Here is a 25,930-nt window from a genome sequence, read left to right as displayed (position 1 = left end):
TTCTGACAGTGAAGTGCAATTAAAACTCTTGTCCCTTTTGAAGTTAGTTGGTGAGAGAGACCCTCTGGCTTCCCAGAAGCTCCCTCTAGACTGATTGCATAAACTATTTATTACTTGGGAGAAAATGTGATAGAGATTTGGCCTTTTTTTTTTTTTTTTTTTCTTTTTTTTTGTGTTTGTATTAGAGATACTTCTGTTACATCCGCTTTCTCAGTCAAATACTTTATCAGATATTCCTAAAAGAATCCTTGAGGAAAAGAGGAGACAAGCCAGTCTTTTTTTTTTTTGGTTAAGTAACATGCTCCACAGAGGGGCTTTTTGCACTCCCACATCAGATGATGTGAGAGCTGCTGGGGCACCTGGAGGAATGGGAGGAAGTGGGAAGCATGTGAAGGCAGGGGTGGGGAGCAGGGTGGGCTGAAGAAGGCTCATTGTCAGGACCTGTGAGACAGATGGTGATTGCAGAGATGGGCAAAATTAATATTTAACAACACAAAGACAGCTCAGTTTGGGCTAGCCATGACATCGTGCCTGCCAACAGCATCTGTAGTGTTCCAGAAATGCATCCCTACCTCCTCAGCCAAGATCAGCAAGGCACAGCAGAGAAGAGGTACAACATCATGAGACACCAGCTTCTCCAGGAAGGGGAAAAATGGCATGAAAAAGGTGGTATGGGTAGTTTCCAGCTCCTGCAGAAGTGGGGAGGTGGTTGAGCCTTTGCCTGGTTCACAGAGGAAGCTGAGGATAGGGCAGAAGAGTGGAAATCAACCTGCAGTTGTTGAGGGGTGGGAGAAAAAGCTTCTTTTGGGACTGCAGTGGAATGGACTATGAAGAATAGCTAGAGAAGCGGATCGCACAGATTTTAATCATAATATTGTGTGTATTGTGACAACTGGGGAGGAACACCAAATGTGCTTCTTCCTTCCATACCACTGAATACCTTTTTTAATCAACACTTAAGGTGAAATGAGAAGATTTTTCCATCCCAGAAGTGGAAGTGGAAGGAGTGTAAAAGAGAGGGGGCAGTGGGGAGTTGGTAGAAATAATGTATGAAATCAGGGCAAAGTTTTAGGGTCATAATTAGCAAACATGCATTCTAGGAAAAGATTAGGAGCAGAAATCAGATGAAATTTAGTTACTAGGCTGGGAATTGGGTTAAAATAATCTCCATCTAATAAGCAGCACTGAGGCATCCCTGGTGGCTTTTGTTTAGTTTATACAGTGGATTCAGAAAGAGATCAAAGGCACAGTGTCATCATCAACAAATGTTCTTTAAGTCATAAAACTACTGCTGCTTTTGATGAAATCCTTAAAAGCAGGGATAGAACCATTGTCACGTTTTTGAAGACCCCTTTTCTTGGCAACAAAGCATCTGGATGAAGCAGAGGAAAGCTGCCTGCTGACTTCTGTTATTCTTTTCCTAGTACAGAAAAAAGCATCCTAGAAAAGCTTTATTTTGGGAAACGGTTAGTGTAAAATCTGGCATAATATAACTGGGGAGATTGTAGATATTAGTGCTGTGTAATGAGATGGCAGTCCAGGATGGGCACCTCCCATATGTACAGTGCTGTTATATACATGAAGCCATCTAAGAAGATATATGTGTCCTTTAATTAAGGTCTCATGTAAAGTATGGTAGTAATGAGGGAATGTGATGAAAAGAAATGAAAAAGGAAAGAGCTTTATCTACTGTGGTGAGAAGCCTTTATCGTATGGAAATGATCAGAATTTAAATTTTTATCATCTGTCACAATTTGCTGCTGCTTTAATTATGATCACACCAAGGACGTGTACAGTGAGCCTGGCTGGATGTGCTCCTGCTCTTAATGGCTGTCAGATGGGGAGGCAAGGGGTACGGAGAGGGCAGGGCTGCGGGGAGGTCCGCAGGGACGGGCTGCCAGATGGCCAGGCTTATTTTATTAATTTAGGTCTCCATTATGGCTTCTCTTTTCTTCATTTCTCCAAAGGATGAGTTAGTTGAATGGGAATCATTCCACAGCCCCAGTATGAGGTGTTTAACTCTTTGGAGCCCACATCACTGCAGGGAGGTGTGTGTGTCAGTGGTTTGTCCCACTGGCCACCCGCCTCCCTGAGGCCCCAGCTCCAGCCCAGGTACTCTGCCCACAGCAGCGCTCCCTCAGGTAATTTGTTGAATCCCTCTGAGTAGACACTTCCTAACACGACATCCTCATTGGTAGCCTCCCAGTGCAGCCAGCTGCTGTCCTAAACCTGCTCCAGCTTCTGAGCACTGCAGCGAAGTTAGCGCCAAGGTTTGAGCAGTGTCTCTCTTACAGCCTCACCTGTGACGTGCTGCTGCACTTCACTGCCTGTTTTTGGGTGATCTCTCACATCTGCAAAACCGATTAATAGCAAGCAGCTTCAGTGCTCTTCTTCCAGCTCTTGGGAGCCCGGATACCCAAAAATCATACGGCAAAGTACTGAGGAAAGTGAATTTAAAACATTTTTGTTCTCTTCAGTTTTGTCTTCACGCATCGTGTGCTCAGTTAACTGAGGAATCGCCGCCTCCCCGTGGCTGTTGTGAGAAGCTGCACACAACCGGAGACAGTGATTTTAGATGTTGTTTAGATTTAGGGCTTTAGACTTCAAAAAAGGAATGTAATTTTCTGAAATCTGTTTGGCAGATTCTCAAGCTAGAAACCGTTGATGCATTTGCATTAAGAGCAGGGCTTTTTTATTTTTTCCCTTTCTGTGAGCACTGTTACAACAAGGGAGCTTTGATTTGTCACCTCTTGTGCATCAGTGGTTGTTGCATTAGTACGGGCAACAACATGAGCTTGTCTTCTGTGATTCAATGAAAAAAAACCCCACCAAATTTAAGAATAATTTCTAGTTCCTGTGTGCACTTTATCAAGGACATTTATTAATTCACTTTATGAGTTGATTCAGGAATCTGTCTCAAATTTAAGTCATTCTTGGATTCCAGTAAAGCAGCTAGGCTAGTTTTGATTACAACTGCACGTAGCTTGAACAAATGGCAAGATACATTTCCCCATACTGTGAGTTTAATGACATATGCAGGAAAAAAACTGATTTCATCCCAGAAATTTATGGTACGTGCCATGCTCAAAATAATGTGCCATGCAGAGAATGGAACCTTGCACTATAACACAGGGAGTGATGCAAGATTCTGAATTAACAACTGGACTTCTGAACACCTGTATCAATAACTTTCAGTCTCTGATAATGGGATTTGTATTTTTTTCCAAACTATGTGAATTTGCAATTGTTTGCAGGTCCATCCCCAAGAATTTCACAGGTATAGGAAAACTGCATTTTGTTAGCCCCAACATAAGTTTTGGTAGCAAACTAATTTCTGGTGCTGTCACCTGCACTGGCTTTACAGTGTTTGGTTCTGTGCTAATGACAGCTCATGTTTCACTGAGGAGGAAGATGAAGACAAGGTAGGGATGCCTAGGAGCCATCAGTTGGTTTTTGGGGTCTGTGGGATGATGATAAAATCAGAGATCTCAAGTAGCCTGTGAGCACTGGCGAGTGAGACGCAAGAGAAACGCAGCGCTGAGCGCTCGCCCAGCGTGCTGCCTGTGAGGAGCACTTGTGCAGGTAAAGCTGAAGTGAGAACCCAGCTCGTGCCTCTGTGGGAAGCTCACTCTGAAGGAGAGTGTGGGAATGGCTCTCTGCTAACTCTGCAGGCTCGCAGAGGGCTGCCTAGGTTGATGGAGCCTATAATTCTCCTTCAGGTGATTCCGAAGTCTTATACATAGGCTGTATATTAAATGTTGGGTAAAATATCTAATAAAATATTAGATGACATTAGATTAAAATCTCAAGGTCAATCAGAATCTGTCAGGCCATCAAAATTAATTCTTTGAGTCTTTGTAAATACACATTTTTGAGAAAGATGCACAAAGTTTAGAGGCATGAATTTTGAAAAGGATCTCGAATTTCGAGTGCTTTGTGCAATGCTTATCCAGACCTTTGGGGTTTTGTTGTTGTTTCAGATCTGAAAGCTCCCAGCTTTCCTGCCTAGGCTGACAGCAAGCAAGTATTCTTAGTCCTTCCCTAACACTCTGAAATTGCCTGGGTATTTTGTAGTTGTTTTGTTAAAATAATTTTACAAATGCTTTTTATCCTGCCTTTACTCAGTGCTTGAGTTCTGTATTGTCCTTATTTCTATTTTATTGTCTTTCCCTCTGCATTTTGTCTTAATATTCAGTAATGTGCCAGGACTAGAGAGAATGAGCTTGTGACTGAAGTAGACTTTGAAAAATTATATGACATTTAAAAATTGTATAAAAATATATTGAACAATTTTTTGGGGGATGTGAGCACATTATACCAGTAATCTAATTCCCAGTATCTTCCTAAGCAGCTTTTAAAAATTTATTTTATTTTTCTTTTTTAATTGTTGGGGGGTTTGAATTGCTGCTGGAATACTGAAAATGGATGGAGCTGATGATGAATCATCATGACAACATTCACTATCAACAGGGATTTTCACCAGAGTGTTTTAATCAGTAACGGGGTCCCAGTGGCCCTGGCCCACTTAGACCTGCAGTTAAAAATATATATATATATTCTTGCTATTTACTTCATTTGCACTGATGTTGCAACAGCTTAAATTAAAGCTTCTATTAAGACTAATAAATTAATCTATTTCAAAGCTCTGTGGTTAGATGGCAAGCAAGCATGCAAAGAGCTTGCTTCAGTTTTTCTGCATAGCCTGTGGGCTGCTGTACCTGAGGGGGTAGAGGGATGTAGGGACTCCCTTTAGGCTTTTGTGTTCCAACACCCACGAGTGCTTCCTCCCACCCCACCCAAACACAAAACAGTCAGCAGAAAGAGGGAGGTGCCTCCAGATGACCTTTTAGAGAATGTGTCTTAAGCAATAATTAGTTACTTATTTGCCCTACATAGACACGCAGCTTTCTGCTGAAGGAGCCTCGGGAGCCTGTGTTACACATTCTAATTAAGCAATGTGGGTATTCCTGTAGCTGTGCAATGAAAGGCCATGAAAAATTTGTTTTCTAAGAAAGAGCTGAACTTGACTTTGCACATCACTACCAAAACTCTCATGGATGTAACTTGGACCAGAGGTTACCTTAGAAGAAGGAAACTGAACAAAACCAAAGCAAGGGCAGAATTAGAAACAATATTAAAAGGTTATTTCTCACACCAAAAATCAGCAAAGGTCTGGTAAGTGGGTTTCTACTCTCAAAGCTGTATCCTACATGTGGGGACTTCGCTACTGATTGCATTAGACCCTAGATTATTAGGCAGTCTGCTGTCAGCCCTGCAGGTGTATAACCTCCTGATGCTGAGGAGTTTGGGTCAATTAAAAATTTGTTGCTTGGACTTGTCAATTAATTATGTTTGCTAGAGCAAGTACAGACAGCAGTATAAGCTAAATAAGCACCAGCTGTTGTGAAAGTCCTAACTCAGGAAATGTTTTTCTCATGCAGAATAACTAGTACTATTTGTCATTCAATTTGTGGGGCCCAACCAGAAGGTATACTAATGTCTGACATCTTTTCTTTCAGGATGATTTTCTGTATAGTGTCTCTGTTTTAAGTGGAATCCTTTGCACTGCCTTGGCAGTAATCAAGTTTATGCTGGGAAAGGTCCTTACAAGCAGAGCGCTGATAACCGATGGTGAGTGTCAAGCTGATCCTGCTGCATTTATAGATTCTTCCACAGAGTGTTGTAGACACAGAGGATACAAGTGATCCCCACATGAGGGCAGCTGTGAAAGAGCATTGAAATAAGTAGGTCACTGGGAAATGGGAAAAGGAACCCAAACCCAGGACAGCCTGTGGTACCCCTTGTATAGGTACCTCAGCTGCAATAGGTGTGTCTGTTGGAAGTCCCACAGCCAGCGTGTGGATAATAAGCAATGACAGAGAGTTAGAAGTAGAGCATTTAGTCAGGTGTGTATTAGTCAGAGAGCAGACTACAGAGGGTGGGATATGACACCAATTTACATCGTTTTGGTTAAGTCCCATCTATCATCACTGCCTGTGCGTGGTAACCAGCCTCATCCCTACAGTTACAAAGAAGCAAGTCTGTTGCAGCAAACGCCTCCCTGCCTTGAGCAGGAACCACAACCATCATTCAGACATACCCCCTGTAGGCTCCATTTGCCACCGCAGTGCTCTTCCCCCCACTCTGCAGAGCTGGTGTAAAACGTGTAAAACAAAGGCTTTGCCTGCCTGCTGCCCTATGCTCCTCTGGTCCTGCTAGAGCTTGGCACAAGGTGAGTCTCATCCACTATACCCTTAGAAGACCTTTGACTGTCACTACTCAGGTGTTTGTGGTGCAAAAGGTGTGTTTAAAGGCACGTTTTAAAAGTAGGTCCAGATATGCCTCTTGGTGACAAGGCTCAAGCTTGCAAATATTCAGAAAGCCACGAGGATCTTCTCCGCAAACAAGCGAGGCTACAGAGATGGTGGTGATTTCACAGTGCCCTACAAATCTACCAGTTTTTCTCTACAAACACAGGACTATTTGAAATACTCTGTAAACATACACAGTAGGGTGTTAATGATTCATGGATTCTGGTATGTAAGTTATTTTACCCCGCTAACAATTTCACTTTAAGGAAATTAAATTTTCAGCTTACTCTAGGGAGACATACAGTTGCTTTATCTTAAGTAATTTAAACATACTCAAAATGCTTTTGGTGATGTGTGATAACACATTTTGTGAGTATTTATCTTTTGTATCATCCCACATACAAATACTTCATGGGTATTCATATTTTAAATACAAAATAAGCAAAAAAAGAACCAAAACAGCAGTGCGGGGGCTACGAATAAGCTGCTGCCTCCCTGCATTTGTGATTCTCCCCAACAGACCATGCTGTTCAGTGATCTTATTCTTGTCTGTAGAGTGGCAGAGTCCATAGTAATTTTGAAACAAAAAGATTTCCAACCTGCAGAAAGGATTTGGGAAAGGATCCTGGGAACTACAACAGAGGGTCTGACATCCCTCGCTGTCAGAAGGTAAATGGGCTGTGTCGGCCATTTCAGAACTGTGTGTGGGCAAGCAAAGGAGTAACTTTCCCTTTAAAAAACTGTAGCTTGTTTTTACAACAGTGCAGTTTTTTCAGACAAAATATTAGCTGAAAAATTCTTGAATAACTTGAGCTCTGAATTGGCCGCCTCTATGATACAGAAATCTCTTCCCCCATAATTACATCCTCGTGCTAATTATATTGCTGAGCTGGAGATTGTTCATTCATTGATTAAAAAAAATTAAGGTATAAAGTATACAGTTACCTCGGCCTGTTTTTTATCTCCCTTTTCTGTCCTTCAGAACTACTTTAGAAAATGCAGGAGGCTGATTTTACCATGTGTTGTTAAATGTCTTTTTTTTTCACAAGATATATTTACATATATACTTGATTTGTTAACAATCAGGATGAGACAATTTGATTCAGTGGCTGAGACAGATTTAGCACTCCCTTGCACAGCTTTTTTTAGTGTTTTCTGTTTCCTGCTAATTTACCTCCTGTGATCACTGGCTGTAGACCAACAAACTGGTTTGAGTAACAAGAGGATACATTCTTCTTCCTGAAAAATAGGTTTAATTTCAAAAGAGCAAATTCTCTCTCATAGACATCAACCCCTATTAACTTTTTTTTAAAAGACTAATTTTGTTTTAGAGTAGGGCTTAACAACATCTCCTTAAAGCCTAAATGTATGAATCCCAATACACCAAAATGTTATTTGTACAATTTGTAGCAAAAACTCGTGGCCTTTTGGATAATAAAACCAGTCATTTCCTATCTTGAATTTTGTGACATCTCAGAGAACAAATGCAGATACGACAGTTAGCTGATGTCAGCCAGCCTTCCTGTAGGCTTTAGATAGCTATTCCCTTCCCAGATTTAGCCACCTCTTTTTTCCTGTGCTAGCCTGATGCACAGATCATGGTGTCTGGATTAATACCTGCAGCTGCTACGTGATTTCCTGCCACATCAGCAAAGAAAGTTTTGCCTGAATGGCAGTCACAAAGAGAAAACAATTTCCTTTGTAAGTAGCTTTTAGATCGTTTGGAACCACCAGCCAATAACATCAAGAAAATTTATTATTTCTGTCTTTTGCAAATCTTGCTGGTGGATTGTAACTTAAGCTGGAGTAGAGGAAGTAATGTTGGTTTAAGTATATAGTTAATTTATACTTTGCATCTACACACAATATACTTGATCAACATGTATTAGCAGTATAAGTTACATTGACTGGGAGGGAATAAAAAAGGATCAGGATTGATACCAGTTGTAGGACACACTGCCACAAACTTCAACCCATTTTTTACTTTGCAGGGCTGGAAGCCTGAAACCTTTGTATGCTCTGTCCTGCCCCACACTTGCTGGCTGACACGTGCTTTTCCCTGCCAGAGTCCCCTTTGCATTTAAAGACCTGCTGAAGGGATCTGGTGAATCTTAATCAAAATATTGATGACTTTTACAAGTATTTCAGCTGTATGGATACCTAGGAAAGGTCAGGTTTTAGGTATATCTTTCAAAAAGATGTAACATGAGGTAGTTAAGGACTGGCTGTGAGGGGTCTGCATCAAAGGAGATGTTTAGGAATAAGTGTCATGTATGTGGCTGTTGGCAGTTGTGGGGAATTGAACTAGAGTTACCAGCAATACAGAATATTTCAAGTTTGATTTTTCATCTATTACCTGGCTTAAATAGTATATGTAGCTATCTAATGAATGCATTATCAGTGTTTACTTAAAAATGGAAAATAATAGCTAATCAAACAAAAGCTGAAGGAAAAATGGCATTAACTGTTCCAACAGCTCTAGGAGAATTTTGAAAGGACAATCTTGGAGACAAAGGGAAAGGGTTTAAAAATAAGAATCTAAAAGGATGATTATAGAAAGTGTGAGTAATAGGTAGGAAGCTCCTGTGATATGTCTGAGGTATGAATGGAGGATATTCCTAGGGTTGTCCTGTATGTCTTCCCTAAGGCAGCATATGCAGCTCTAAGCTACAGTGCTAAATACATGTAAACAAATAGGTGGAATGGGGTAAAGTTTCCAGAGGAAGGTCTTTGAAAAGTTCCTGTGCACATCATTTTCCTTATCATGAGTTCCTTGGGTATACTGGACTCCAGTTTGCTCCTTTTCAAAGTGAGCGCCTCTGGGTACATCAGAAGTGGCCTTTGGAGTCCTGCCCAGGGCTGTTGGAACATGCAGCAATGGTGCGTGCATGACAAAGAGATTCTCTGGAGAATAACTGGGCTGCAGCAGTCATACTAGGGCTGCAGCAACCCCAAAATTGCTCAAAGATACTTTGTTCATGATGATGAGCTACAGGAGAGATAAGAGCTTCACTGTCAGAGTCAACATGAAGCAGGTCCAGTATTCTGAAGAAATATTGCGGTTTGGAAAGCAAGCATCAAGTGGTGAAAGCTGTATGAAAGGAACAGCAGCTAGGGCTGGGATTTGGATCTCAGCAGACAAGGGAAAAATGGAGACTGACCAAATCAAGTTCCAGAGTACAGGGAAATGAACGTAGAGTTATTTATATTAGCCAGGAGGAGTGACAGAGTTCCAAGCACTGCTCAGACACAGCTAACCCGTGTGTGGTTTGTGACCGTGTGGCACAGCCGCCGCCCCAGCCCAGCGCCGGGGTGCCCCCTGAACCTCACCCGGGGCCTGTGCCCCAAGTGGCTCAAGCAAATTCCTTCAGCTGGTTCTGCCTTTCATGATTTCTTTTTTTTCCCCCCTTCTAGGTTTCAACTCTCTTGTAGGTGGAATAATGGGATTTTCCATCCTTCTTAGTGCAGAAGTTTTTAAACACAATTCTTCTGTCTGGTATCTGGATGGCAGTATAGGAGTTTTAATTGGACTTACAATATTTGCCTATGGAATCAAGTGAGTATCTCCTGCTAGCAGGTATTTCGGTATGTACAGCAGATGGGCTGTCTGTTTGATGTAATAAGCGATAGTTCTTAAAGGCTTATATAACTCCAGTGAAATCAGGCACTGGAATTTATTAGACTAGCTGCCAACACTGAAGCAGAGTGTGTGGAAAGGGATAAAAGATTGTGTGTCTCACATCAGCTGGAAAGACACGAGGACTTAAGAAGAAATACCTGAATTTGAAAATTACAGGCTTTGTAATAGTTGAAAAATCCTGAGTAAAAATCACTCCATGCTGCTTTTATGGCACATTTCTAAGCACTGGTTTGTTGGTTTTTTTTGTTGTTTTTTTTTTTTTTTTTTTTTCAAAGCACAGGTTAAAGAGTAAGGTGCCCAAGTTTAAAGAATGACTTTGATAGCAATTTCTATCCTAGACCTACCTTACAGCAACATCTGAACTGAAGGTTAGCCAGTCATGTTTCAAATGCTATTTCTATTGAATTTTGAGAATTCAATATTTGATTTCTTGACTTGTGGCACCAGAAATAGAGTAAAATCAAAGGAAGTGCAGCACATCATTGCTGCCACCATTTCCCTTGGCTGGATGGAATTGAAGAAGTTTGTGTTTTATTATTCCATTTTCTGCTATGGGGGGAGATGTAGCACCTTAGTTAGTGGGAATGGTGCCTGGTGTGGAGCAGACCTGGGCCAGGTGCAGTAAGCTGTCAGCTGGAAGCACAGTGGGTTTTTTTTTAACCTGGAAAATTAAACTAACATTTTAATGTGGGATACCATTCTTGGAAAAATTACTATAATTGCTATTTCCATTGTAAAACTAGCTGTTCTGGAAAGCTGTGTAGAGGTAAATCCATGCAGAAGTAGTTATTTAAACATGCCAGATAGCCTCAGAAGTGTTTTATTCAGCCAGTGAAACTCAGGCTGCATCCATGGCCTCAGGCAGCGCCCTCAGCTGTTGTCACCCAGACACCACGAAGGCTACTGAAGGCCAAGTCTAAATTTTGGTTGGGCGGTTACCTAGATTTAACTTGTGAAACTACTGCAGTTAGACACCTTCTGCCAGCAGCAGCCTGGTGTGAAATGGGTTGCTGCAACAGCCCCTTTCCACACCTCCCTCCACGGCGTCTCCAGCTGGCGGTGGCCACTGCTGTGCATTGCAGTGTCACCGTGTCCTAAAGGAGAGCCCCCCTCCACCCCGTTTGTTCTTCACTCCCCTCTGGGCAGAGATGATTGTGGGTGGAATTAATTCTGATCAGGAGAAAGGAAGATGAGGCTGTTACTACGTGCGAGTTTATTTTTATCTGTAAGATAAATAGCTGTTTGTAAGTCAGTGGAGCCCCCCCAGGCTCGAGAGCCACCCCCTGTTCCTGCATCGACCCCCCTGTGCTCTCCTCGGCAGGTTGCTCATCGACATGATCCCCCGCGTCAGGCAGACGCGCCACTACGAGATGTTCGAGTGACGCTGGCGCCCTCCCCGCTGCCAGGACTGCCCCTGCAGCGCCGGGCACGGCCAGCGCTGCCCTGGCACTTCACTGGACGTGCAGTTTGTTTCCCGTGGTCTGTTTTCGCTCAGTTCGTTTTAATGGGAAATCTCTCTGTACAATTTGCATATGTGCACACTGTTTGCGGCTCAGAGAAACAGCCGCGGGTTTTTCCCAAGTATGCTATTGGTTCCTGTGACAATAGAAAACATGCAGTTTGCAGTTTTCACCCAGCTGCCATGGTGTATATTCCAGCGTGAAAGTGTTCTCATGGTGTGATAAGCCTGTGGGTAAAGAAGTGCCAGTTCCAGATCTTGGTGGTTTGTTTCCCCCCCCGGCCTGTACTTTCCCCAACACGTGCTGTATCAGAAGTACAATCCTTGCTAACTCCTCAGCTAACCCAGCATCCTCTGTAGAGCCTGGACACACACCAAGAGCTGTGTCGCTTAAAACACTTCAGTAGCTACTGCCTCCCCCCATTCAGATAGACGCCCAGAAAGAGCAGGTACAAACCCTTCTGTGATCAGAGAGAGACTTCATTTTAATCCTAGATTAACCGAGACTATACCTCTTCAATTTGAATTCTATTTTTTCTTAAAGAGACACTGTTCATAGCTTTGCATGGACCAAACAAGCACACACAGTATTACTGTACAGACCAAAGCCAAAAATTTGTGCAGGGAAGAGGAGCTGCTTGAGGAATGGGACTCTCATCTTCTGTTGTACTACATGCAGATGTACCAGTGTGTGTGACTTTGTGGTTGCTCTGCTGTAGTCTGATGATGGCACAGCAGTGGCTCAATCTGGTGGTGAGATGCAGAACTATTTATTAGATTTAGATTGTCCTGTAAAGTGTTGCCCACCTTCCATCACACATCTTATATATGACTTAATAGCAGGTTAAATTATCAAAGGATCTTGATGTATAATCAATAAATCTGGTATCTATTTTATACAGTATCTGTAAGTAACATTTGAAAACTATTTCCAGAATGTATCATAGAACAAAGTCTTCCTGTATAGCAGCCTATTAAACTGGATTCTCTGGCTATATCCCTCTTCTCTTCATTTTATATATTCCAGGTTGGTCAGAACCAGTATTGTTGTACCTGTTTGTCACAGGTGGATAAAAAAATAAAGAGTTTGTTGCCGAGTTTGAATGGGAGCACGGTAGGTAGCCAAGCAGACAGAAATGGGCATTTCTGGCTACAAGACAATAGGTGACATGAACTAGAGTAGATGTCCAATTAGACTGTTCAGTGATTGACATACACTAGGGACACATTTTTTTTTTTTTTTTTTACTGGTGCCTTGTGGTGTGATGCTGTAACTCTATTTCCCATAATATGTCACTTAGCAAATTCTCAGCCAGGTTCTTAATAATCTTTAGTACAAGCCAACTCCAAATGATGGGTGTAGGATGAGACCATCCCGAGGTTTTACTGGCCTGCCCACGCTCCTGTGAGATGCACACTGTTGGAAAGATGCTGCTCAGTTCTGCTTCCAACAGAAAATTCTAGTGTTTGTCAGGCATCATAGAACAGAGCCTGAACACAGCTTTATCAGACTTCTCATGAGTTTGTTGGTTTTTATTAGTACTGTTTACCCTCTCCTGCCTCTCTCAAGGGCTTTATTACTTCTCCAATCCCATCACTAGTCATTAAAATGACACTTGGGAACTACTGACTGTGCTGCCCCTGAGGGCCAGGCTCTCTGAGCAGCCTGTTTGTAGCCGAGGGTAGTGCCAGCTGCTTCAGAAGGCCCATAATGGGTTGTGGTGAGATACTAACTCCTGCTGTAACTTTTGCAACACAGAAGTCCTAGGCTGGAGAAAGTATGTAGGACATTCCAGCCAACGCCCAGCTCAAGTATCACATAATTCTGTTAAAGTGCTGAGTGTAACTAGGAGCACAGGGCTATGCAGATGTGTGCACACATGAAGGAAGGCTAAACACTGAGTAAATGAAGTTACACACTTCTTCCTGGAGCTCCAGAATGCTCTTGGAAGATGTTTTTAACTATGGACTCCAGCTGTGTAGACTTTGAAAAGAGATGTGGTCAAGCAAATTAATAATTTTTTTTTTCTTATCAAATCAGATAAATTTAAACCAATTGCAGAAGCTTCCCAGTTACCATGGGTGCTTCAAAGCACTTCTGATATTAGCAAGGAAATACAAGAAAAGAACAGAAATACTTAAAGGCACAAGACAAGGAAACGATACTCAGAAATGCAGGCAAATACGTGTTGTTGAAGCCAGCTAGCTCCAGGAGACACTGTATGGTGCATGGCAACAGGAGTGAAAATAACTGCTCATCCAGGTGCCTGAGACACGCTGCTCTAGCCAGCCACCCTCAAAGGTAACAGTCTCTGTATTAGTTTTCTTTATTAAATGCCAGCTGACTTTCTAAACGATGAGATTTCAAGGGTGCTTCCCACTGAGCTCAGTGAAGGTGGACTTCTCAACAGCTGAAGTAGCTGAAAAGCACTTGGACTAATCACCTGAAACCTGGCACTGACCCACATAATGCTTTGCTTGAGTCACAGGCCCCAAAAGCTTGTTAGTGCTGCCAGCTCCTCTCTGTTGTGCGCAGGACGTAAGGAAGGCGTTTGTGTTCATACGAGGAGCAGCACTGGCCAGCACAGAGACTGAAAACTGACGCTTGTTGAAGTATGGCCAAACTCAGAATTGCTAATTAGTCCCTGAAGGTGACTACAAGTCAGAGCAGCTGCTTTGAATTTGGCTGTATTGTTCAGCAGAGAAGGGAGCTATCAAATACTACCAGCTGCAGCCCTGAATCCCAAGCCATGCCCTGCATGCACCATGTAAGCCTGAGGTGTATTCCAATAGCAGAAAATTACAAAGTTCCACTTACAGCCAAAAGTGAGAATTTTTTGAACCCAGATTGCCATCAAGAAATTGCTAGCCTAACACCCCTTGCTTGTGCAGTCCCATTTCACTTCTAGCAATAACAGGTGAGCCAGAAATAAGCATCGCCCAACCATGGTGGGAAAATAGACCATCAAAAGAACCTCTGGATGAAAATGTTCTAGAAATGGCTCCGAAGCAAAGACCCCAGAGAAGCAGCTCTTCAGACCTGGGCAAATGCAGCTGTAGGTACACCTGCATCTGGGCACACACCAGAGTTCCTCACCACTGGTCATGCCATTGGCACTGCTGCTGTCCCAGCTGCCTGGGAGAGCGTGGAGACGGTGCTGGCATCCACATCTGTGGGCCAGCTCATGGAGATGGTAGGACATGAGACAAGTATTCAGCCTCAATAATACATAAACCAGGAATGCTTGTTCCCAGCCTGGTAACGCTTTTTTCCTAGTCAGCCAAATGTACTCAAGATCTGTCTTCATTTACTTTTGCAGTCTCTGAGGCTGGGGTATTGACTAGAAGTCCACGATAGCAGCAAGCTGCCTCTGCAGCAACAGAGAGGAGGAGACACTGAAGCTGCATGGCTGGAGATGACCCCTGGGGTGCATGGACTGGTGTAGCTGCTTTATCCAGAGTCTGCATGTAGGAAGGTGTTTTGCTGTGCTCACAGCACCTGTAACTTCTCACCACTATTCCTAAGCATCTGCTGCTAGTCTGTGTTAGCTGCTCCACCACCACGTGGTGCTGTGACAAAGCAGATGTGCTTGCTGAGGAGCAGCGACCAGGCAGGAGCAGCACACACACACATTCCTGCGGCCTGGCATGTGGGTCCAGGTGACGCAACTGGGGAGCGTAATGCAGTCAAATAGCAGACAACCCAGGGGTGTTTCTCTCCTGGCCCTCTGCGGGTGGGAGCTGATGTTCTCCTTTTGGCCACGAGGTCAGCACTGGTGGCAGCACTGAACAGGTCTTGAGTTACCTGCTCGGTGCAACCAGTGCCCCACAGCAGGCAGCACCCGCTCCTCTGGCACCCTCTGGCCCGTGCACTGGGACCAGGCAAGAGCAGCCCAGGAGAAGCCCAGCATGAAGGTACAGCAGGGACGGACGGGGCACCAACACAAGCACTCAGTTGCAGGGAGGGCACTTTATCCAATGCCTGCACAGAAGGGCTACTTCTGTGCTCCTTCCCTAGTTTGACAAGTGATGAGGAAACAGCCTGGTTTGGCATCTAACACTGCTGCCACCAGCTCCAATATTCTTCTGAACTTGCCTCTTAATGACACAGCCCTTACAGGGTTGTCAGCCCTCTCCTCAGCACAGAGCAAGGGGCACAGTAAAGAGAACTCCTCCAAAAAAAAAAAAAAAACAAAGACCAACCGCCTGTTACTGGGGCAGAGCCAGCAAGCAGAAGCCAAGCCTGCAGCATGGCCTTGGGCAAATCACAGATTCCACCCTCCTAGGGAGGCTGGGAGGAGATGAAAGCCCCTCAGAGGGGTCTCTAGCCATGCAGCAGCATGGCATTCAAAGATCTGCTGTGCCCGTGCCTTACAGCACAAGCACCAGTTGTTACTTGCCCAACCACCAAAGGCTCCCACCTCAGTACCTTTACTTTAGAGCAGTGTGACCGCTTCAGCACTTTGGTCCAGTGCTTTTTCCCTTTGTTTCCCTCCTTAAATGTGCTTGAGGCAGATGCCTTCAGCCAGTGCTCCTCCAAGGTCCTGCAGCATAGCTCCTGGGAGGAAAGCCCTCTGAGCCAAGGGTCCACAGGACAAAGCAGCACATACAGTGAGCCTTAACATCTGGAGCCTGAGCAGGGCAAACAATATTCAATTCTTTGGCAACAAAAGATTTACTACCAGAATTTTGGTCAAAGGCAATCTCCATAATCAGTAAAACAATAAAATGTGCATGTCCTGACAAGTATAAGCAGAGGTACGGGGCATCGCAAGGCAATAAACTGGGATGGTCCATCTCCTGCATACTGAAGAGGAAGCATCAGTGTGAGGTGAGGTTTTTGGGAGCAGCAAAATGTTTCCACCTGTGGCCTCCCTATCAGATGGAGTTTGACTAAACCCAGTCTATGTGTGTGAGAGTTGAAGTACTTAAGCTCTCCTAATGTTCTTTCCAATACAGCTGCATAGTGCATGTTGTTTTTTTATTCCAAGTTCCAATTTTCATAAATTTTTTTTTCATTCTGTGACTGCTGCACAGCCCACATCTGCCTCTAGCTGCTCACCACTTTACAGATGTTGCCTTATAACGTCAAAGATGAGCAATAACTAGGGGAAAGAAACAGGAAGGAAAACATTTCCCAAAATAACCAGAACAGGGGACTGAATGAGCAGTGTCCTCCACTAATTCATGCTGCTGTTGGGAAACATTTGGGAACTGTGGCACGTTGAATAGCAACACAGAACCAACAAACGCTTCACATGGTTTAATCGGAGGCGAAGCATGCCAAGGGAAAGCCCGTACAAAGGGGCAGCTGGGGAGTGCAGTCATGTACTTCATCTCACTGAAATGGTGACAAAAGGCTGTAGCAGAAGCACCCTCAACAATATGCAGCAGAAACCTGTTGTGTAGCCACCGTGCCCCGAACTCCCTCGTTCTGGCAATGAGCACACACAACTGCCTCTCCCAGCCCAAATCACAAACCCTCCTACCCTGCGGCCATTTCAGCTCCCCACTGCAGTCTGACATTTCTGTTTATGCTCGTACTTAGCAGTGTTGCTACAGTGGAAAGGATTCCAAGCTGATAGCTACTGACCTGCACTACTCAGACTTTACATTACTCAGTTATGTGTAGGACAGGTGAAAAAACCAAACCAATGTACAACACACTTGGAAAAAGGTACTGTAAGAAAGTTGCTTCTCTCCAGTCTGGTTTAAACAAGTACATAGCCACTCTGCCACAAACCAACACCACCAGAACAGATAAAAAGAGCTGGTCTTGGTTTTATTTTGTTGTTTGTTTGGTTTTTTTACTATTCATTTTACTACTGCCAACTGTTCCCAAATCAATTGTTCTATTAGTCTTGGACACCTCCACTGAAACCTTTCAACAGTCTTAGCAGGAGCCAACAGCAGGGAGCCCTTCCCTCGGTCTTGGCTGGACTAACGAACACTGAAGTGGGCAGAAAGAGCCTTTCAGCAGAACGGGTGCAACAGAAATAAACTGTTCCATGTAAGGAGTTGCACTGTCTGGACATTTATACGTGGTGTCTTTTGATACATCTGTTTACAGCCTCCAAGGTGATTTCATGTGGCACCCATCAAACACACTGAACGCAGGCCCCACTCCCCTAAAACACAGGCTCCCATCTCTCAGAGGATTTGGGCAGAGTTCTGGGGCAGCTCAGGCGGCGGCTCCTGCAGCACCCGCTGCTGTCAGCTCCCAGACCTCAACCTGGCGTGGCAGCGACGCCGCCGGGCGCAGCGCTGGCACGGAGGCCAAACTTCCACACTGATCTCTCCTTCCCTACCCAAGCTCTTTGCATTTCAACTCCGATCTTGAAAGGCAATACTCTCTGAACCTGCTGGTAGCTTTTGAACTCCACAGTGTACTGCACCAGCAAGTCCTGTGTATCTGTGTGCCACTGTGCCATTCCAGTCCTCCTGGTGTGCTGGAAATTTCCAGGAAACCAAGAATTCCTACTAACAGCTGGGGCAAACTGCGTCTTAATTTTTCTATTGTCCAACTTAGCTTTAAACCAAACAAAGCAAAAAGATAATTACTTGCCTGTTGTTCTTTTGGTCGAGATGTGGGTAGATGGGACTTACCTCGGGAGGCAGGCCAGCAGCAGGAGCGCTCAGCTGTGGAAGTGCAAGGATAAGCCACACAAATTCAAGTTTGGATAAACGGCAACTCACGGACTTCCCATTTAAGCACAAAGCAATCATAAATCCAAATCACACAAGAAAAAAGTTTATTGAAAAATAAAGTTCTCCCTAGTTTTTCTCTACAACAGTGAAAACAAGTCATTTTTCTATGCCATTAAAGTACAGACATTTACTTTTCTAAAAAAAGAAAAAATAAAAAAAGAAAGAAATCCCATCCTATTGAACCCCAGTAATTTGACAGAATCTGAACCACTGTATTCTGTTCTTTCTGAATAAACTGCTTGAACATAATATAGTGGAACACAACCCTTTACATAAAACAAAGGATCAACCTCTAACAAAAGAATTCAAACCAAACACACATAGTATCAGCCTGACCCTGGAGTTTCATGTACATATAAAAGCTCCCATTGACTCCGAATGATTATCCACAAAAAGTAGTAATCTTTTATTTTTACAGATTTCAGTAGGGTAACACTTTGACCCTCTTCACTAGTGGAGAGAGGGACTCCTCCAGGAAGCGACCAGACCAGAAACCAAAGAGCTGCCCCAAATTGTCTTCTGGAGGTTTCCCTGCAGTGGCCAGCCTGCCAAGCCAAGGGGGGCAACCTCGACAGCTCAAATTCGCTGTAGAAATATTCCCACATATTTTTCTTTGAGCTCTCCTAGAATCTTCAGGGTAACTTTTCTCATAAAATTGACTCTTTATGTCCTTTGGTAAAAATTGCTGTTTCCTCCTCCTCTGCTGTACTCCTTTGTGAAAACCAAATAAACTCATGACTTCTTAAAAATGGTTTTCGCTGTCACTGTACTGCAACGGACCTGTTAATGAACTCAGCAAATTAGTCCTGGGCATAACCCTATTAAAATTAACTGCCTTCAGACAGCAGTTTCACCCGACGTATGGTGTACGACTGGGCACCTCCAACTGCCTGTTCTGCGAGCCAGGGAGTGTCGTGGGCGCTCTGCCAGGGCCCGGATGGCCCCAGTGAACGTTGCGGCGGTATTCACCCGCTCTCCTGGAAGCCGAGGGGCTGTTGCTGGCTCCTGCGGGACCGAGCTGCTGCTGTGTGAGCAGCCACAAGTGGAGCAGCTCTGACCAGGACTAGGGCTTGCAGGACTGACTGCACAGGGCAGCACAGACCTCTCTCCCCGTGCTGGAGTGAAACCTGAGGACAGCAGGCTCCACAGTGCTTCAGTTCTGCGAGTCCCTACCCAAGGTGACCAATTCTGTTCTCGTGCACAGCCCACCTCAGGTAAATGGCACCTGCACCGATCTTCACAGCAGAGAGAAGTGTGTTATTTGCTTGGCTAAAACTGAATTTTGTGAAAAGCAGTTTCTGTGTCTGGAAGACGGAGCTATTACTCATTTTATCAAAACATTGGGAGTCTGGTTTTATTTACCCATTGAATAAACAGGTGGCTTAGTGCTGTGAGGGAGGTCTGTTGCATTAAAATGTGTCACTGTATGGTCATAATTCTACGACTATATAAAGAATTACACCTATAAAAGCAAGATGCTTTGGCAATGTGTGCACTTTGCTATTTTCCCCTGCAAGCAAGAACTCGAACAATGCCTCACCCCTGAGGCATCCTGGCGTTCAGCCTCTGCTATTTGCAACACATCCCTACAGTAAACTTCTTACTTTTGATACAGAGTTTGCTGTTTACACATTCCACTTAAATATTATATTCAGAAATGACAAACTCATTTTTAAAAAAACCTATAGAGCTTCTTAAAAATATGAAGATGATATTTAAGTCGCTGCCCATAAAACAGTGTGTTTTGATGTTACATTTACAGCAATATTACTAAAGCATATCTCCATGAGACTGTGTCTGCCCCTGGCCTTTTCAGCCTGAATGAAAGCATACATCTGTCAGTGCATTATTCTCCTCAAATTTACAGTGGCCCCTAAAACAACAGGACCAAAGGAGAACTATGAAGGGAAGGAGATCGCAAGTCAAAATTTAAAGGCATAGCAGCTGTAGGGCAAACATCACAGAGAAACAGCTATGCCAAAATGTTAGCACCCCTGGAAAACAAGACTGAAAACTGGTAATTGCTAGCCTCTTAAAAGACCTCAACAAAACAAGTACCGCACCCCTCCAATTCCAAACTGGAGACTGAACAGCTACTTAACCAAGTTTTCAGCTGATATTTAGTAATAAGAAATACCAGCTTCGTCAGAAGCGGTATGTGCTGTGACAGCAGGCAGAGCTGGCTGCTGATATGTGCACGGCACAACCTGCAAGTATTTGCACTTAGCCTTCTAAGAGACACTGCTTTATACTTACTAGAAAGGGAGAGCTGCTTTTTTAATCTGAAGAAGAATTAATGGAGGAGTTCTGCTATCACCAAAGCCAGTGGGAGTCACAAAGTTAATTAGACCAGGATGAAATTGTATCCAGCCTGATTTACCCCATTTAATTTTACCAGCAGAATCTGGTCCTGAAATGCCCTATGAGCAAAACAGATACCTGAGAAAGCAATCTGGATTTTGTTTACGTGAAAAGCACTGCAAACTCATAAATCACCTTTGTCATTTAGACGGGCTGCTCATTTTCGCACGCGCAGGGCGCGTCTTCCACGCCAATGATAAACCAAGGACAGTGACTGGGATTTTGAAGGACAGTCGTACAACATCACTAAGTGAGAGGACATCAGCTAATGACCCAATCTGCCCCTGACACAACAGAAACTTTGAGAAGTCTGAACGCTGGTCAATAAGCAAGTTGCAAAAGCCAGAACCAGCAGCTGGGAGCAGAGCAGGGAACATGCAGAGTCCTGGCTCTGTCCACAACCTCGCTCTGCGACCTCCAGCTGAAACCTGATCAGCAGCTATTTTGCAAAATACTGTTCCTGCAGAAAAGCAGTAGCATTCAAAGGAAAAACATCTGCAATAAGCTGACTATCCACAGTTCCCTCCCCACTGAGAATCATAAATTCAGGTTATGATAAAAGGACTGTAATCTCCTGGTAGCACCAGGAATCACCCCATGCACATCCCTGTACAGATGTCTTTATCTGAGAAACCAACACCTCACAAACCTTAATGTGGATCCTCAGTTTTCCTGCTGATCAAATCAGATATAGCTGTTTCTAGAGATTTTCTGTTAGCACTGTCTGCTTGGGGAATATAACAGCTTTAGTTTGCTCTCTGGTCATTAAACAGACATCCCATCCCAGCAGGAGCTCTCATGTCAAATTACAGATATTCTGCTTGCAGAAGCAATGTTTTGCAAGACTTATTAAAGTTATAGCTTTATCTTATTAACCTTTATCTTAGAGCTTTAGAACAGATTTCTCCACTACTTAAAACCATTCAAAATCCGTATCGCTAAGTTGTAGAGTCATCAAGCACTATTTTTACCTGTAATTAGTGTTCCATTATACTTGTTCAGACAGTGTCCGTATTTAAAACACTCATCCAAACCCCAAAGAAAGTAAAAGGCACATAAAACATTAAATAGTTGTAGGAGAAACAATCTGATATAAACAAGTAGACACACAGCTGCAACTATAAATTACAAAAACATAGAAACTAAGCAAAAAATGCAAAAAGCAACTATTTATACATGTGCAAATCAACTTGCATATATGAAATAAATGAGGTTTTTATTGGCATTTTTAAACAGTGTGTATTTACCAACTTCACCTTTCGAAGGCAAGCCTTTTATGTTAATCTCAATAAATATGTAAATGCTTCTCTCAAGTTTTCTAATCTCGTAGGAACAAGATTTTTAAAAAAAAGAAACTAGGTCACATACAAAAATACAAAATCATAAAACAAAGAATGTCTTGATATGAGAGATATGTTTAAAAGCTTGTAAAGCATTTTTATATTTGACTTTTGACATTTTTTCCCATCAATTGCTGATCAATATATTCAAATGCAAGTCATGCAAAAACCTGATTTCTGAGTAAAGGAAGCTGCAAGCTTTACTGTCAGATTGAGGAACAGCAGCACAGTCCCATCTCTAACATCCTTTTTAAGTGCAATAATTGGACTACACCTTTGTTCTTCAATTAGGAAAGAAAAGAGCTATGGAACTCAGACAGAAGGCTGCCCTCTATCCCAAAATGTGGACATCTGTGACATGTTTTAGGATACTATTTGAACTTTTAAGCGGCCCCACACGGCTTTGCCCGCGTGCCGCCCTGCGGAGGGACCCCCGTGCTGAGCAGCACCCACCCTGCTCGGGGGTGCGCCAGGGAGCAACGCTCACAACGCCGATGCACTCGCAGTCTCCTCTGACATAAGTTTAGACTGAAGCTGTGTTTCATGAAAGTTATATTTCTTATGCAAAGAGAGTTTAAAATTAATAATGGAGGCCTATCAAATTATAGGTCTTGATTCTTTTTTTTTGTTAAGATTAATGAGTCTTCTCCACAGATTTCAGTGGAAATAGGATCAGACTCGGTGACTCTGGGGCCAGTTTAGACGTTCTGTCCCTGGCTACAGCGCGGGCGGCACTGCTGTCTGCTGTTTCACTTCTGCCAGTACGCAGCTGTTCAGTTCAGTAGACTAGAAAGAAACAGTGCTACAGCATAAAAAAACCAGAGCTTATAACAGACTCTCCCTGCTGTGGTAAAGGCAAACTTAGCACTGAGCAAAGCATTAGACCAGAAAAATCTTATAACAACAAATACCAAACCCCTCCCATCTTTAAAGGTTCAGAGGCAAAATAAACTGCAGTGTGCCATGTAGACCATACAGTGGGTGGGAAACAAGCAAAGAAGTATTTACAGCAAAGAGTCACACTACAGCAAAAACTAAGTGTTTTGCATTCTTTAAGTGCACACATACAAATCTTAGTTTCTGCCGTAATTCTGTGATATTCCAAACTACATTCCTGCCTGAAGACCCTCAGGCTGAGTGGGTAAAGGCAAACTCCACTCTTGCCTTTACTTTCAGCACCAGGTATGTGTATATATTTTCATATGCAGGGTCTTCCAGTCGCACAAATATGCACAGGTATGCAGGGAATATTTTCTATAAACACAAAAGGAGCTGCTGCCCCTGCTCTGAGCCATCTCCAATCATCCTCCCCCAGCTTTTCCAGGCTGTTCAAACTACTGCAGCAAAACTACATTTGTGCTGATTGAAACAAATGCTGAGCTATGGTAACAGGAAGATTTTTCATACTTGTGTTTGTTTTCTTTACATACAAAAAGTTTGCCTCTCATGATAGAACCCAGCTGTTATGTTTCTGGAAAACTACTCTAAAATACAGCAGATTTTATCACTATCACAACCCAGTTACTGGGGACCCTGCTGTCATAGCTCCCACGTGTCCTTTTTTGGATACTCAGCAGTCTCGGAGGATTAAGTTCCTGTGTAGTCCACAGCAACGTTATGGAGTGTTACAGGATAACACTGTCAGGTGCGCTGAGCAGGAAACAAAAATCTTGAAAAAGCTAATTCATTGCTTTTAAATCGAAACTCTGAATGTATATGGTTCTGTTCTTGTCTTGGGAATTTATCCAGGATGAAATAGCATTTCCCTTCCCTTGCTTGGTCTTTGGTAGGTTGAGAGATACATCAATATGCACACACAGACAATGGATGCCAGGAAAAAAAACCAAAACAAATCCAACCAGATATACCCAAGAAAGAAAAATTAAAAATATCTACACTTTTCATTATTACCTGGTAATGTTTGTTAATCTTCATGAAGAAACCCTCCACATCGATTTGAGTTTTCTTCCCCAGTATGGTCAGAGCATGTCCAAATTTTAAACCTATAGACTATGACCGTATTTCAGCATACACTGCAGATTTCTTTCTCACTAACTTTAGCATTTCATTGTCTGACTACAAATGGTGCTGTCAAGCATGCCACCCTCTGCTGAAAATAACAACAAATACCTCTATAAAAAGAAGGCAGTTCAGAAGATTTAACTTGCTACTCTATAAAAAAATGGAGTTTAATTTGAACTCCAAACTCTTGAATAATTTGTATTCTAAATTTGTAACTGGTGTGCCTGTTAAACAAACAAACCAACCCAAAAAAAACAAAACCACCTTTCCCTCCAGTAAGAAAAACAATCAAAGAACTCACAAGATTGATCAAGGCTTTTCTTAGCAGTTGTCTTCTCTTACTTGTTGTTCAGAAAAAGTTTCTCTTTAAAAACCTAGCTAGCTATGAAGACATTTTACACTTCTATCATACGATAATTATAGTTAGCTTAGTTTAACCTTTCTATGTCATTCAGCAACACTTTAACTACTTGAAGCCATAGCAGACTGAGGCTCTAATATTGCTCCAATGACGCTGAATACTTTTTGCTTCACACAGTATTTCTAGTAGACAGACTACAACAGAAGCGTGGGCAAATACCAAGGGTTTTGAAATGGGACCAGTAAACTGTGACGAGTCCGTTCCAAAACTGATAGTATGTTTTTGGAGCTTTTCCACACTGAAGAATGCCACAACCCTAGTCAGTTGTCAAGCCACCAAGATGATGTGTCACACACTGGCAACTGCCCATTTGCTCATTTGTGATACTCTGTTCAGACTGCTCTGATGCAGCAGCTGTGATGCAGACAATACCTTGTTGAATACAAAGTTTTTTTAAAAAAAAATGTAAAAAAAAAAAGAAAAAAGAACTGGGCCCAGATAACCCAATAACAGGGTACAGAGCTAGCTTGTGATTCTGAGTTCTTGTGAAGTAAACCACTTCACAGCCATCCAAGCCAAAGCAGTACCCAAAACAGTGCACCTAGAATCAAATGTTTGTCCTCCCTCCCCTAATCCCCCCTCCCTCAAGCACACTCTCTTCAATTTTCCACTGGAATGATGCTGAGATCCTTTAGCTAGCCACGATGAGGGATGATCTAACTTGTTAAAAAAATAGAAAACACTTCACCCAAACAACAAAAAAAGAAGTTTGATGAGTCTGGGAATTTTCTACAAACTATTCTGTGCAGTCATCTTCAAATCACTGTAGAACATGAAACTCGATTTCTCTTCGCAAACAGATGAAGGAATCTGAAGAGTTACACTGCAAATGTTCTTATAGGAAAAAAAGATCAGTTAGCTGTTTGTTATGAACCTCTCCTCTCTTGGTAGATAATCCTGCCCAGCGATGATAGCTCTGCCTGCAGTGAAAAACCTGGACAAAAGTGCAGGAAGTAATAAGTAGCTCCTCTCAAAACTACTTACATTTTGTCCTCAACTCCAAAGAAGCTCTGCTGCTGCTATAGGCAGTCTTTACAAAGCGCAACCTGCCCCTTTATATAGTCTCTGCAGGGGCAGATTCTTCTGTGGGTTGGATGGGATCCGGCACAGCTGAACAGTAAGAGGTCACCTTGGAAAACACAGTGCTTCCTTCTTCCATCAAAAGAGGGGACCAGGATATCATTTGCAGACTCCATGGTGAGACATTCGATATTATGCCTAAAAAGCAGAGCACATGATCTAAGTGACTGGAGTTTACAGGAGTTTGGTACAGTTTTCATCCTTCCCCACTAAAGATAAAGTAAAAAACTCTATTACAGCCTAAATCAAGTCCATTTAGAATTGGAGATTTCCAGAACACAACTCTCATTTCTTTTGGCCTGCACAGATTCTCTGCAGAGGGCAGCACAGCCTTTCCAGCTTTACTCCTTTCCCTAAAGATTAATAAAGTTAAAAAGGAAAAAAAATGCTTCTGACTGTTCCCTAAAGCATAATATTTAAATATGCCATGAATTTCGAGGAAAAGAAACCCAAGGAATTTGAAATCAGAAGATATTCTCAGTGATTTCAGCAGGGTTTTTTCAGCAGGGCTCTGCCCCAGAGCAGCCAGCCGGGGCGGGGCACCCGAGGCAGCGGGGGCCGGGCCCAGCGGGAGGCGCGGCTCCCAGG

General features: G+C 43.1%; 1 protein-coding gene across 1 annotated transcript in view; it reads left to right on the top strand.

Moving 5' to 3' along the window:
* Positions 1-11,644, top strand: part of TMEM163 (transmembrane protein 163) — a 91,342-nt gene extending 79,698 nt beyond the window's left edge. Inside the window, exons 6-8 of the mRNA XM_008936363.1 lie at positions 5,520-5,631; positions 9,726-9,867; positions 11,273-11,644. Of these exons, the coding sequence (XP_008934611.1) occupies positions 5,520-5,631; positions 9,726-9,867; positions 11,273-11,333 (315 nt within the window). The 3' untranslated portion in view covers positions 11,334-11,644. The remainder of the gene's footprint in view (positions 1-5,519; positions 5,632-9,725; positions 9,868-11,272) is intronic.
* The last annotated feature ends 14,286 nt before the right edge of the window (positions 11,645-25,930 follow it).

The sequence above is a fragment of the Merops nubicus genome, unplaced genomic scaffold (assembly GCF_000691845.1).
Source record: "Merops nubicus isolate BGI_N331 unplaced genomic scaffold, ASM69184v1 scaffold36742, whole genome shotgun sequence".
Lineage (NCBI taxonomy): Eukaryota > Metazoa > Chordata > Aves > Coraciiformes > Meropidae > Merops > Merops nubicus.
This window is presented reverse-complemented; position numbering and strand designations above follow the sequence as displayed.